The sequence below is a fragment of the Falco punctatus genome (assembly GCF_963210335.1).
Source record: "Falco punctatus genome assembly, chromosome: 5".
Classification (NCBI taxonomy): Eukaryota; Metazoa; Chordata; class Aves; order Falconiformes; family Falconidae; genus Falco; species Falco punctatus.
Genome location: NC_137584.1, coordinates 13,575,873 through 13,590,870, shown reverse-complemented (window position 1 = coordinate 13,590,870; position 14,998 = coordinate 13,575,873). Strand labels below are relative to the sequence as shown.

The 14,998-nt window shown below is 38.5% G+C and overlaps 1 protein-coding gene across 5 annotated transcripts in view; it reads left to right on the top strand.

The window, feature by feature from the left end:
* The window catches only part of COL19A1 (collagen type XIX alpha 1 chain), a 209,414-nt gene that overhangs the window by 38,624 nt on the left and 155,792 nt on the right, over nucleotides 1-14,998 (top strand). For all 5 annotated transcript variants that reach the window (XM_080388821.1, XM_080388820.1, XM_080388823.1 and 2 more), the window contains 4 exons: nucleotides 1,701-1,781; nucleotides 3,836-3,961; nucleotides 4,447-4,509; nucleotides 13,948-14,001. In XM_080388821.1, coding sequence (XP_080244947.1) covers nucleotides 1,701-1,781; nucleotides 3,836-3,961; nucleotides 4,447-4,509; nucleotides 13,948-14,001 — 324 coding nt within the window. The remainder of the gene's footprint in view (nucleotides 1-1,700; nucleotides 1,782-3,835; nucleotides 3,962-4,446; nucleotides 4,510-13,947; nucleotides 14,002-14,998) is intronic.

The following is a 14,998-nucleotide window of genomic DNA, read 5'->3' as shown; positions in this document are numbered from 1 at the left end:
AATCGTAAAGAATTATGTAGATAAAAGGTTCAAAACTGGTTATTAATTTCAAGTGTATGTTCTTAATTTGAAGTCCCTAAGCCTTTTTCTTCAAACAATATTCAGTGCTGTAGCATCTGCTAAGGCAAACCTTCTGTTACCAAAGTAACTACAAAAACTTGGTCCTGGTTTCAGGAGTCTTTTTCTGCATTCGCTTTGGAGTAAGAGCCATGTGGTTACTGTAGACATATTATTACTACATTTAGAAATAATTTTCAGTGGCAATATTTTTCTTTAAATTTTTATGAGGTTAATTGATGATTTTGTATCAGTCATCTGCTACACTTTGTCTCCCTTTGATAAAGGGGAGACAAAAAAAAAGGATTACCTCTGTATCAAGATTGTATCATATTCCAGGGTAATTCAGCTATGGCAGAAATAGGGGCACATTGTTCGTAGTTGTTACTCCTTCCTCCAAATGGGAGGGACTAGGAATTGGCTGGAAGTTTCGTGCAGCCTTTGGTGCAAAAATTATCCAAGGCAACTCCATAATATTCTGGGCTGTGTTCTGTCCCAGAGATGCTCTTCTCTGTTGCCTTGTGCAGACAGCTCACAGCAAGTAATTTGAAAGTTCCAGGAAAAGTCAGTTTAAGCATGCTGACATCCAGTTAGCAGGTTGAAAGCCTCTGACTTGGAGTTTATGGTGGCCATCTGAAAGTTTCAGATATATAATGTACACTGTACAGTTCCAGAAGGAACAGCACATTGTAACTCTAATCTAGCACTGTGGGAGGAATCAGTCCTCTGAGATGCTGAACACTTTGACCTGGACTCAGAGCTCTTGTTTCATGGGGCCAAGCTCATGCTTCATTTTATTTTCTGAGTTCAACTTTATTGAAATGTATGTACCATCTCCTCATTTCCACATAGCATGCAGGAGAAGGAGCAGATACTTTTTATCTTGTGTTGGTTGTGTGGTACAGGCTTGATAATTCTGGATTGAGATTGTCAATTGGGATTTCTACATTTACAGGAAAATATTATGGGCATAAAGCTGACGAAGGCAGCAGAGCAGATCCTGTACCAGCAGTCACTCTTCTCAACACCAAATGCAAGGAGGAGAATAAGAGGGTACAACAGAGATGCAGAAAGAGGCATACAAGGGCAAGATTAGCTAGTTTAAATCAGATGCTATTCATCTTGCTAATCTGCCAAAAATCTCTGAAACAGAAGCTTTATGTACAAGATTTGTAATCTTTTGCTCTTTAAGTGATTTATTGGCAAGGTCCAGGTAAAGGTCTGTCCAAAGTGATGAAAGCTGTATGTGTGAGAGAGCTTATGAAACCTTTATTCTAGTTCACTGCAGGAGAAAATTACGTTCCTGAAAAGGTTTGCAGAGGACGTCTAGAGGGCTAAAATGCCTGTGTAGCATAGCAAGAGCCATACAGAGGGATACAACTTACAAGAAGATAAATTAAATGTAAAATGTGATGGTAAAAGTAATTAAAAAGTAATTTTAAAAAAGTAAATATAAGTAGTAGGCTTCATAATTTGTTCCTGAAGTGAGGAGCTGTGTAATTATTTTGGATTTGTTCCTTTTTCCAGCATTTCAGAAATATGCAGTGTTTCACAGAGAAAGTTTGTGCCAAGATAAGAAAATGCATGCTGTAACGTATGATTTTTTTACATCTTATATTAGTCTTTTCTGTATTTCTTAATAGATTGAACTTCACCGCATAACAGTTTATTGTAATCCAAAACTTGCAAGGGAAGATACATGTTGTGAAATATCTGCAGACCTGGTAAGTTATTTGTTTAAATGCAAGTGTTAATACAAAAGAAATTGCTTCATTGTTTCTTACTAAAGACTCCTAAAGACATTTCCATAGAAGTGTTAGATTAATTACCTCCTAAAAAATGAATCCTGTGTCTGGAGTCATGGTACATTGTTTCTTGCTGCCTAACTCGGTGGCACAGTGGAACTTCAGTAAAAGGCACAGGTGGTGCTAGTGCTTTTTAACTGTGTTTCTTAACATTGATTAATGCCTAATTAGTAACTAAGGAAGTCTTAGAGAGCAGGATACAAATCACTGCAGTGACCTGAGGATGGCTTCAAATAACAGAGGCCATTTCAATAACAGTTCTATCTAGTGAAGCCATCAGGTGACGAACAAAGTCCATGAAGGAGTCTGCAGGACTGTGGAAGGGGAGACAAATAGGAAGGTGTTGAGGGTGTTTCCCTTATTTCGGCACGCTAATGTGGAAGAATGGGTGTTTCATATTTGACATACTTTCTTCTTTATAATACACGCTAAGATGTATATATTGTTTAACATAAGAAGAAACTGATTTAGTTTAGAGGGTTCACTTTTCTGTTTTGTTTTAATAGAATCAGTGTGAACGGGAGGACACTAGGAACTATAAGAACACTTTAAGTTGCAGATCTGATTTTTTTTCTCTAAATGGGCATGATAGAGAAAAAAAACACGCAGAAAAAATATGTTAAAATATTGATCTGCTACTTATGAAGAAATAGTCTGCAAGAGCAGGCACCTCTGAGATAATGGGCAGTACCATCATCACCCAGCCTGCAGTCAGCAAAAAAACCCAGAGTGTGCAGAAGGACTAATTGATTCCATCTACAAAGATGGGAGAAAAGGGTACTTGGAATGGAGCTATAAAGCTGCCCAAGAACAGAGAGGCAGGAGAATGTGGGAACTGACAACTGATCGGTGCTCAGGAGCATGGAAGAGGCTGGATCTGATTTATCAAGGGAAATTTCAATTTTAAATAATAACTTATTGTTCGAATATATTTCAAAATATGTTCCTGATAGTAGTGCAGGCTTGCTCTTGAGTGTATAAACTTCTGTAGGTTCCACTTTGTGCGTGGAAATACAATTTATTTAGCCGTTATGACACAGTAGCAAAAAGGTAAAACCAAAACAGAACGTAATTATATAAGAACACAAAAAGATCAAGGAAAGGCTTTACTAATAGCATCTTAAACATTCATTCAACTATATAGCTAAAATCACCTTCAGTTTCATTCATTTGTCTTAAGTTGAAGATGTAAAAAAAAAAGGTGGTTTACTTCTTAATGACTTTCATATTAATGAGCATTACATTTTCTGATTTATTTTTTCATTACTGCCTTACCGATTGTAAGGGCTACATTTTCAGTAATCTAAAGGAAGAAATTTATCCTTGGGTACAAATTTCTGCACTAAGCTGTAAATCCTATGGGAATTTCTCTGACAGAGGGCTCACAAGAGACTTCATTACATCTTAGTGAGAGCTTCTAAAATTTATCAGGTTCTGTTGACTTGTCCTGTAGTATATCTTCAGGCTGGCTCAGCTCTCATGAGTTACAGGAAGGTGAATATTGGCTTCAGGGCTTTTTGTTTGTTTCCAAACTCTGCATGCCCACAGTATTTAATTACAAAATAATAATAATAATTTTCCCTCACACTCTGACATTTGATATTTCAGGATAAGTGGTGGAGGATGGGATGAAACTGAGAAGTACCCTCTATTTTTTTTTTCCATGAGGATTTTCTGCTTCACTACTTCTAATTTTGAGAGACTTTATTCCTTTGTCTGGGCTCTTTTGGAAGAAAGAAGTGGGACATTTAGATCAGTTTTAACTGGCATTGATTTTAGTGCAGAAGAATCACAATGTTTAGACTTTATTTTGCTACAGCTTTTTCCTCTGTTTGGCAATTGTTGCAGCTTCTTTGTAATATGGTGTATACAGGAGCACTAAAACAGAAAGTAACTTTAAAATAGTGTTTGAATGGTATTTATCTGTTAACCAAAGTTAAAAGACCAAAAACCAGAAAATCTTTTTATTTTAGTGCCCGCATGAGGAGAAGTTACTTACTGCAACTTCATCACCAGTGACTGTTCATGCCAGCAAAATATACACACTTCCAGGAATGCCGCAAGAATCTAAAGAGAGGTGCCACTGCTTTCCAAATAAAGTATGAGGCTTTCCTATTGCTTTTTTATTACATCACCCTGTTTAATCCTGCTAGGTATTAAAAAAGAAAAAAAGAAAAAAAAAGAAAAAGGTTGAATTCTCTTTTTTTGTCATTATGAAAAGCATCTTACTGGTTTCCAGTGTTTTAAGGTACTTACATTGTATTTCCCAGTTAAGAAAGTACATTTTAGATTTAGTTATAGTTGCAAAGGTCTGTAAGGTTTAGCTTTTTAAATACACAGCCAAAAAAAAAGTCTGTAGTAAAAATGACAGTTATATTTAGGCATTATATTTAATGTAAATGTTTTTACTTGAGAATAAATTATTTTCTAAATAATGGTTTTTTTAAAAAATCCTTCTCCTGGGTGTTGTACTGTATTTATTCTGAATAATTTTCTCTGTTAGGCTTTTGTGATAAAGAAAACCAAACCAAATACATATTTTGGGTCTCCTTCTCTGTTGATTTCTGATTTCTTTTAAAATCAGGGAGAAGCAGGATTGCCCGGAGTAGCTGGTTTGCCAGGCCAGAAAGGAAATAAAGGTGAAAAGGTAAAATACCTGTTGAATTCTCTCTTTCAAATCTTTCTTTGGCTTATCTTTCTTTATATAGAAACTTTATGAATTTTGTTATTCCTTAAAGAATCTCCCTGTGCACAGGTTAAATCCTTTATCAGTCAGTCCCTGGTTCTGTGCATGTGCAGCGTACACCTGCCTGACTTTGGGGTCCCCTCATCAGCTGCACAGAACACAGTTTACCTGTCTGGGAATCACATGCCTACCTAACCCCATCAGCATATCCTATTGCCTGTTTCTGTATCCAGAAAAAGAAATGTATGTTGTCTGTGACAAGGATTTTCCCATATGATGTTTGTCCTGCTGATGAACAGAATCCTGTCCAGTGGATTCATCCTTGCAGTAGTCATCAGTAGGAGGATATGAATTCTCTTATATGACCTCAATACTGTATATTCTTTGACATCACTCTTAAGAGAAACTTTCTCAGTTGTGAAAAGAGGTACCTGACATTGGTGAGATCCTAGGACAGACCAGTTGGTGCTTGTTTCCTTGGGCCTATTCTGTATTTTTGTTCTGTAACACTTACCATGACATTCCTGTGTTATTTAGCTTGGGGGGTTCCTAATAATAAAGGTCAGTGTATGAGATGTTTTCCCTTCATACTCCATTCCCTAAATTTGGTTGGAGGATGCTGGATCAGGACATGTCTGGGAACATGTTTTTATTGTGCTGAGAGGGCAATTATGAATAAATGAAATGAATAAACTCTTGCAGATCACCCAGAAAGTCAGTGGATAGTAATTCTGTGTGAGAGGAAGATACCTGGAATGTCATAACACAGTTTAGGATGGAGGTGTCCTAATGCAGCATCCTCCCTCACAGCACACTGTTGAATACATGATCTGAAATAGTTTGTGAAGACAGTCAGTGCTGTTCCTGGGACTGCAATACCTGGCTGAAGCAGGTGTGATTCTGAGAGGGTTTATCCACACAGTTGGTTGAAATTAAGTAAATTCCTTGATAGTGTCATCTACCTCCAACTCCTCTCCTCCAATATGTATTTCACTTTTGGTACTAGCTGTATAGGTGGAAAAAAAGGTTCAGGCATGTTTGTTTCTGTAGCCCAGGTGACACTTGAGGGATAGTAGGCAGTTTTCAAATTAAGTAATGAATTTTTGCTGATCTGAGGTCTGCGTATACAGAACAATTGTCACTGTTAGGGTTAGCCTATGTTGCCAACATAAAGAGTTTCCTAACATTTATTTGGGAAACTGCTCTTCTGCTCCTGACACAATCCATTGAGACTGTTACTGCTACTAAGATGAGAAAGGAGACTTCAGAAGTCTTTTTCTTTTTTTTTTTTTTTTTTACCATTCCATCTCACAGCCGATTAGCGATATTTACCGTATTAAGCATAGTACCTCTACATAAAGCATGTAGTCACTTCTAGTTCTGTTCTCCTGTTTGTTTTAGAAAGAAACCCTCACCACATTCATTCAAAACCTGTCCAGCAGTCAATGACCCTTTTCAATTTCTGTGCATCACTGATTGCAAATTGCATAGAATCACGGAATCATTTAGGTTGGAAAAGATCTTTAAGATCTTCAAGTCCAACCATTAACACAGGGCTGCCAAGTCTACCATTAAATGATGAAAATAGCATGAGGACATGTCTGACATGGTTGGTAATTTGCAAGTAAAAAAATTTTGGTTTATATATAAAACTCAAAATTATTAAGCTTGAGATTATAAATCTTGAAACATTTAATTTTTATTAAAAATAGATTTTTTTTTTTTGTAGTGGCCTACTGTTTCCAAGTCCAAATTTGATCTGTTTATCACCAGACACTCTGATACTTCACTAAATGTTTAGAGCTTGAGCAGGATTATGTACATCCAGCAGTTTAGCCTAATGATAGCCAATTGATATTTGTCAGTGTCAATTCACAGAATTCCGTGAATCATCAGGTTGAAGTCCGAGGTGTTACAGCAAACAGCTAGAAAGCTGCCTAATTTGAACCTTCCTTATAATTGACCAGTACTTGCTACTTCCTGTCTTTAGGGTGGGTTTCTTGTGTTTGGGAAGGGGGAGCAAATGAATACTGCCTTGAATAGTGCCTACCATGATGGAGTTAAATGCCACATTCTCTGAGGGTCTAGTACCATTTTTTTCTTCACCTCTGCATTTATGCAAGTTTTCAGTAGTACTTGCTCTCAATGATGGCCTTGTTAGATTAATAATGAGGGGTGGAGAGGCAGCAAGACCCCAGATCATTCCAGACATGCAGGATACATGATTTATCGCCAGATTATGTAAGGAGAGTAACAGACTGTGATTGAATCTTTTGTAATGTTCTACATGAAATAAGCAGCAGCTTCTTGGTGACTTTGCTAGCTAGTCACAAAGAAATTGGACTCTGTAAGTTATCTAACGGTTTTCAGCCTACGTTTCACATTTTGCTTGTGCTCTGCTCCTCATTTTGTTATTTTCTTTTGCTTCTAAATCATATTATTATTAGCATACAACTAACTGTATTTAAATGTTCTTGCCATGGCAGTATCCAAGCAGAAACAAGTTAATGTTAATTTTTTAGTTTCCTTCCTGGGAAATTTCTGTATCCATTGATATAATTTTTTGTACAGCATAGCATTCATTATCCTTTTATTGTACATTATCTCATTGCAATTTTCCATCCACTGTAATTAATTGTGTGACTGGATTTACGTGTCTTTTTGTCGCCATGGGCTTGGCAAGAAAGTCTACGTATACAGATTTCTGTTAGGCAATATTCAAGCTCCCAAAATTGCCCTTCTCAGTCTTAACTTAGTTTTTCTCTAAGATCAGACTCTCTTTTGCCTGTTCAGGAATATCTAAAATATCAGCAGTACAGAATGTGATACCTGATAAGCCATTTTAAAGCATTTTAAATTTAATTATTACCTTGTTTCCATTTCATTTCTATACTCTTGGCAGTCCTGTACTCTTGGCTCGTGTTCATACCTCTGACCAGGTCTGAGCCAAAGTCCAGTGTATTGTGTGCCCAAATGACCGAACTGCCATATTTTTGCTGGAACAAGTATTCATACAAATATTGATGCATCTCTGGCAAGCTGTCCGTCTGAACGTACAGAAGCATCGCTGATCATGTCCCATTTGTGTGAATTACATTCCTGTTTGTATGCCTGGCCTTCCATTACGGCTTCATGAGGACATTATGAGGAGAGTTCTTCACTCAACAATAGAAGTATTATCTCTGCGGCTTTGGGGGTGAAGTGGCAGCTCAGTTTCAAGACTTGCCTCCCGTCTTGAATGACCAGACTGTTCAGTTGTTACCATACACTCCTTACTGTGTAGTGAGGACTGCCTCAAGGGCAGTAATCCCTGTCCCTTTTATTCCTTGTGCAAGCTTGGATCCATGGATTTTTGTTTTGCAGGATTTTATTTGCTGGGAGATAATCTTCTGCAGCAATCTGCAGCAAGGGACATCCTCCTGTTCTTTAACATCTGAATAATTAGGACTCAAAGTCACCAGGACCAACTTTGTTTGCTGCTTACTGATTTCTGTCCTTGAAATCCACTTTGTGATCTGCCTGATAGTTTTTTCCCATTGAATGAAAACCAAGAGGCAGCCAGCAGTGAAGTGCAAAATTTAGGTTATCCCTGAATAATATACCGTGTTACTCTCATGGTAGCATGATTCTTAGCACAGTGTATTTCTTAAGTTTCAAGTGGTCACAAGTCAGGTGGAAGTATCCTGTGATTTAACACATTTTGGTATCTGTTCTGTAGAGCTGGGTTTCCTCTTCTGTTGAGCTGAGTTAGAAGTTTACTGTTGGTATCTGTTTTGGAAGCAATTTCTACGATTTCAGCATGGTATATAGCTACTCAGACTCTTTACAAGTATATTCATTGTTAGTAAATGTCTTTTGATCCCAATGTGTAGGTCCTGTTTTGTCTTCAATATGTAGAAAATCTTCAGAAAGACAGAATATTAATCACAGTAATGGGAATGGTTATGTTTATATACTGAATATCAAAGAGGTGAAAAAAAGTAACTGTTATCCTTTTTATTATTTTTATTTCTTTTAGGGAAACTTATTGCCCACAGAACATTTTAAATTGAGATCCAAAGAGTATTAAGTATTTTGATATAATATTAAACCATTCCAAGCTGTGTTAATAGGTCATTGGTTAATGCTGTAAGTACAGCAGGGAGCAAAAAGCCAGAGGCAGAGTGCTTTCAAACATTGAAGTGCCTGTTGATGCACACCGTGGAGAAATTTATTGCTATTCAAGTAAGCTTCATTAATTTAAATTTTACTTAAGGAGAAAGACATTTAAAAAGCTATTTTAGGATTGGTAGAGATAGGTTTATGCAATATATTGTTGCACTAGGAAAATATTTATAATAGAATGATAAGAAAAAAAGAACTCACGGAGAACAAATGAGGTGCCTCACTGCTCTTTCTGCCTATTTTCCTTGCTAGTCTTCCTTTCCTCCTCCTCTGTCATTCCTCTTTGTCATGGTTTAACACTGGCTGGCAACTAAGCCCCACACAGGTACTCGCAGACTCCCCCGTGGTGGGATGGGGGAGAGAATCAAGAGTGGATGTGAGAAAACTCATAGGTCGAGATAAAGACAGTTTACTAGGCAAAGCAAATGCTGCACACACAAGCTAACTGAGATGAGGAATTCATGCACCACTTCCCATGGGCAGGCAGGTGTTCAGCCATCTCCAGGAAAGCCAGGCTCCATCACGTGTAACGGTTACTTGGGATGAAAAACACCGTAACTGTGAATGTCCCTCCCTTGCTTCTTCCCCCAGCTTTGTATGCTGAGCACAATGTCATATGGTATGGAACACCCCTTTGGCCAGTTTGGGTCAGCTGTCCTGGCTCTGTCCCCTCCCAGTTTCCCGTGCCCCTCCAGCCCTCTCGCTGGCAGGGCCTGAGAAACTGAAAGGTCCTTGACTTGGTATAAACACTACTCAACAACAAATAAAAACATCAGTATGTTATCAACATTATTCTCATACTAAATCCAAACCACAGCACTGCACTAGCTACTAAGAATTTACCTCTGTCCAGCCGAAACCAGGACACTTATAACCAAGGTCCACCTGTTATGCAGCCCTGGGAAGCATTCATTTCTGGTCTTTGTTGCAGAGGTTCTTGATAAGACCAAGAAGCTGGAATGCATGAAAAAGAAACATTTTGGGCAAAAGACAGGTGACTGTCGGTGATGACAGTCAGGAATTGCCAGTGTACTTGATAGACTTAAAATGTTGCAAGGGACAGAAGGGAGTGCTCCTTGCCTATGAAGCTAAGAATTTATTGGTATACCTATGTAGTGTTTTAACTATCTAATAGTCCAAGTTATCAAATTAATAAAGGAAAAAATCATTACTAATACAGTTTGTTTTCTTTAAAAAGAAAGTCTAAAATATATACCTCTTTTCTATGTTACCGTATTCACCATTCCAGTATTCATCTCAGACTTGAGGATGCCAGTTTAAGTCCTCCTCAAGAAGGAGTGGAGAGGGTGGCAGCAAGTCCTCAGCACTCTGAGGTGCGCATAGGGTTGGGGGGTGTCACCTTTCCCCAGTGGGGCCACCCCAGAGCTGCAGCTGGAGCAGGGGAGGCAACTGTCACAGGGCCTGGTGCTGCAGGGGTTAAACCAGCAACACCCAGCTCAGGCCACTGCAAGGCTGAGCCCTGAGGCTGCTGGGTCAGTGCACAGCCAGGAGCTCCTGCTGGGAGTAACAGGGATGGTGTTTCCAGGGCTGTATATACTCTCTGCTTGTCCACCAGTGCCAGGGAAACCCTGGAGTGAAACTGCCTTTGGGATGAGTTTTCTCTCTCACTCTTGGCAAATTCTCCAAATCTGAGTTTATTGTGTTCATCAAGAAAAGTTCCTATTGAGGTTTTAATCTCATTTCTGTACTTTTGGCATCTACTATGTAAGAAAGTAAAAAGGATGCTTTTTCACTCTTGTGAAGGACTTAATGATCTGCAGAAGCAAAGGAAAATGCCATTAAACAAAAAGGAAAAAAAAATGCATTTGCTCTGATTTTTTTTTTTTTTTTTATTCTGTCATGGTGACTGTGAACACTTCTAGTTTGTACAACCTATAGTATCTGATCTTTAAAGTCATTGAATGAAAGCATGAAAAACTAGAACCTTTCAGACTGTGGTTGTTAAAATCACAATTACAAGCTAGAAGCATAACTTTGATCTAATTTGCAGTGAAAAATAATTGTCTTCAAGGTGGGGAGCCTGTCTGCAGTTAGTGAAACAGAAGTGTAAACATACCTTGGTTAATTGGCTAGTAAGTTGTATTTGCTAAAGGCTTCCTGGCGTGTAGCAGGCTGTGTAATTTTAGTTTATACAGTATATAAAAAAACCCCTGCTGAATGTAACAAAGCAGTTCTGGTCTATTAAAATACTGGCAAGTGGCATAAGGGAACAGAGTGTGCATAGATAAGAGAGTCACTCTGTGGGTAATTAGATAAGGTAACCAGGGGCCAGTCCTGTTGCTTTCTCTCTCATAATGCCAGTAGGATCATGCTGTTTGCACACACAGGATTTTGGTCTACTTTTGCGATAGCTAACTAAGGGCCATTCCAATATTTGAATAAAAAGAACATTGGAGACGGCTCACACGCTCCAGAATGTTGCTTCTTTAGAGCAGTCGTTTAAACTTATGCCTGGAGTAGTTCTCTGCATCTGAGAGTCGCTCATTTTGATTCATTTGCTTAGCTCACATGCTACAAACAAAGAAGTTTTAAGCCAGATTGCGCACATGCAGTTATTTTATGATGGTTTCTGTGTATAGTTGTTAAGAAATTAAAGTGAGGGGCAAGGAAAGTAGATTAGTTTTATCATAGGCAAGAAGCAGCAACAGTAGTATTAGGTTATGACAGCACACTTCAGAATTGTGGTGACAGTTGTTCGGTTGTTGAGACACATCATTCTGCTTTTAGGAAAAGGTAGCAAGGAAACCTGACCTGTAGCTTAGTTTTGGGTTGGAGTTTGTTTGGTGTTTTGAGTTTTTCCCTTTTTTTTTTTTTTTTTTTCCTCCTTTCCTTCTTTTTTCTTTTCTTTTTTTGCTGCTTTTTTTCTTTTTTCTTTTTTTTTTTTTTTTCTTCTTGCTGAAGACAGGAATATTGAATTCTGAGAACTTAACTGATACTGCCATCCAGGGCCCTGGTTCTGATCCATGGGTAAAGCACAAGGAGACTTAAGCTCCTCGGAGTACAGTGTGCTGAGTCAGCAGTTGCTGCTTGCCAGCATAGACGGAATGCTGTGGAAAAGCGTATATTGTAAATCCTTCCTTTACCAGGGACTAAATGTTTTATAATGGTAGTCCTGGGATATAGTGAGTACTGTTACTATTTCTGGCCAATCTTACTGCTCCTTTCTCAACTTTAAAAAGATGAATAACTTCATTTCAGAACAGAGGTATTACATTTATGCTGAAAAGATAAAGGTACTATGGTATTCTGTCTATGAAGCTCTTTCAGATTTTTGGTTTTGGTGGAGTTTTGTGGTTTGTTTTGTTGGGTTTTTTGGGTTTGTTTTTTTTTTTTAATTGTTATTTTTTAAAAAAAGTTTTACAGCAGTGTTTGTATTTTGAGTTCTGGCATACCTGGCTGATGTTATTGTACCATAACTGCATTAATTAAAATCATTTTAAGCCTGATGGAGAGACTGAGGTTGTAATTTAAGAAATGGTTATGCACTTTACATGGGGATGGTCTCACATGAAATGCAGGAACGCCCTTCCAGACAAGAACCTGGTGTCCTTGCTCTTGGGAAAGACACGAAGCTGGGGGGATGTGGTTTGCTTGTACAGTTTCTGATATTCCTCATGTGAACTTTGGAACAATTTAAGATCGCATGACCACCAGTGTGCTGGCAGGCATCAGCGGTCCAGACAAGCAGGGATACAGGCTGGGAGCACTCAGGCTGTGGAGGGCACAGAACATATACATCAGGGGTCCTCAAACTATGGCCCGCAGGCCAGATACGTCCCCCTAGGGTCCTCAATCCGGCCCCCGGTATTTACAGACACCCCCCCCCACCCCCAAGCTGAGGGTTGGGGGGAAACCAAGCAGCCGCAGATGGCCTCCTGCCACTTCATCCGCGCGCCGCCCCCCTGGTTAAAAGTTTGAGGACCCCTGATATACATTCTGTGGCCTAGACAAAGACTTTCTGCTGTGCTGCAATTAAGCATCTCCTGTTCTACATGTAACAGAAAAAAAAAAAGTCACTGCAGCACTCTGTGCATATCCTATTTTTGAAGGTCATGGGAAACCAATATTTGTTAATGCAGAGTGGTTTTATTGACTAAACTGATGAACTTTGCCCAATACTGAGAAGTTTCTGCATATGCTGAACATTAGAATTATGAACTTCCAGGATCCTGCTATTTAAAAAGTTACACGCTTCATGAGTCTAGAAGTCTTGGGCGCTAATTCCTCAGCAGGGGCTTTTGGGTTTGCAGTTTTAGATTTGGGCTCTGAACCTAAATTTACAATTATTTGTCTAAATGTGGCTCTTCTGCTTCTTCGTTCAACCCTTTCTATTGAAGAACAATTTGATAGTTGATTCTTTTCAAACCAGTGACATTGTTTTCATAAGAATTGGATTACTCAAAAAAAAAAGGCTGTGGTATTTTCTGTTTGCTAGAGAATGTTCCCTTCTTGGTACAAATAGACAAACATAATAGTTACGGTTTGTTTTTAAATTAAGACTATAATATGGTTTCAGTGTTTGTGCTATATTTATCTAGTGTCCACCTGATTTTTATTTTAAACTTTGTAACCCTTATAATTGACATTATTAAGCAAAATTTTTGTGTCTGATATTTTCATCAATAGTTTTAAGACTCGTGGTCCAGTGAGCTCTCAGCTGCTGGGATCTTCCATACATCTCCTGATAGTTGGTTGCTTGTCTCTCAAAACTAAAATTTTCTTACAGATTGCTGGTGGTTTGGGGCTTGGTTTCTTTGATGGGGTATAAGGGAGGGAGGGAGAGAAGAACTGAATTTAAATAAGATCTTTTAAAAATATTGTGAGTACATGAATTTTAGACAAAACAAAACTTTTTACATGTTGAGCTTTCTCAGCGTAGAACACACTCAACCCAGTGAAAATGGACCTGCTTGGTTTCACTCTGCTGTCACAGTGAATTCCTTTAAAATCAGCAGACCTGTTTTTTATGGAAATGTGCATGTGCAACTGTTTGTCAGGTGAGGGTTTTCATTGACATTATAGGTGTTTTAAAATGTATGTATTTCATCTGATTTTAGTGTTACATGTAAGGCACCCTTCTCCACAGTGGTTACATTCCTAAGCATGACAAAAACAGGGCAGCATATACTTTTCTGTTGAATCAGATACGATCTAAGTAGTTGTTCTTAACCTCAGAAGTCTTTAGTACTTCTAACCGAATAATTTGTTTTGTAGGGTGAAATGGGTGCTAAAGGACAGGATGGTGTTGCTGGTCTTCCTGGCGAAAAGGTATGTTCATGTATATTGATACATCACTTGGCACACAGTGGCTTGTCTGTAATTATGTACAGAAATGGGAGGATAGAGCACTTCTGTTAGAAAATGAACTTCTTACCTGCACTGCTGTGTTTTTGTAGGACACTGAAAAAGCCGCTCAGACCTTGTATTCTCTGCAGATGTGCTTGTCTGTTTGTGGGGTTTTTTCCCTGGAATGGGGGTGCTATGCAGAACCAAAGGAAGCCACCCATTAGACTGTGCAATTTGTAGTCTGCAAGCCTAGAAAAGAGCTCTTACACTCTCAACAGGCCACTTGGTAGAGCTTTGAGATAAACACCACTGACCTCTTAGCGAAGACTGGGGAATAGCCATGTCTAAGAAAGCATGTCAGCCTACCTGTGTATTAAGAGGATAAGTTTCTCTTCATTTCAGAATGTTGCTGTGCAAATTAAGGCAGTTGTACACGTTTATTGAGTTCAGAGCTAGTTACCTGTATCAGAGGAAGGCTGCTAGTCTAATATCCATCATCTTCAGTATAGAAGATAGTCCTCATAACACTGAGGAAAGTGTCTTGCTGGAGTTTCTAATCATTTGGCCTCTTGTGATTTATGTTTTTTCCCCCCCTGTTCTGATTGACATAATAGTGGATTTTCTACATGGAAGCCAGTTAGTATACAAACGAGTGAAACTCTCCAGATACATGTGTTAATGCACTTCACTAATGATTTTTTTTCTTTTCATTTCAGTGTTATCTTTAGTGTCACGATATCAGTCCTCACCCTCCAATTCTGTCAGTTTAGGTTCTTTTTCATGGTGTGCTTCAAGTTTCTGTTCTTTCAGTGCCATAACAAGTATGCTTTTTAAAGGCAGCTGTTGCTGTGAGAGACTCAGAATTTCAGTATCGCACTTTATTGGTTGACATGCTGCTTTCATATGCATGCAACATTTTAGTAATGGCAGAGGGTTTGATTTATTTTGTAATTATCTCAATTTCTAAGTACTGAAAGAA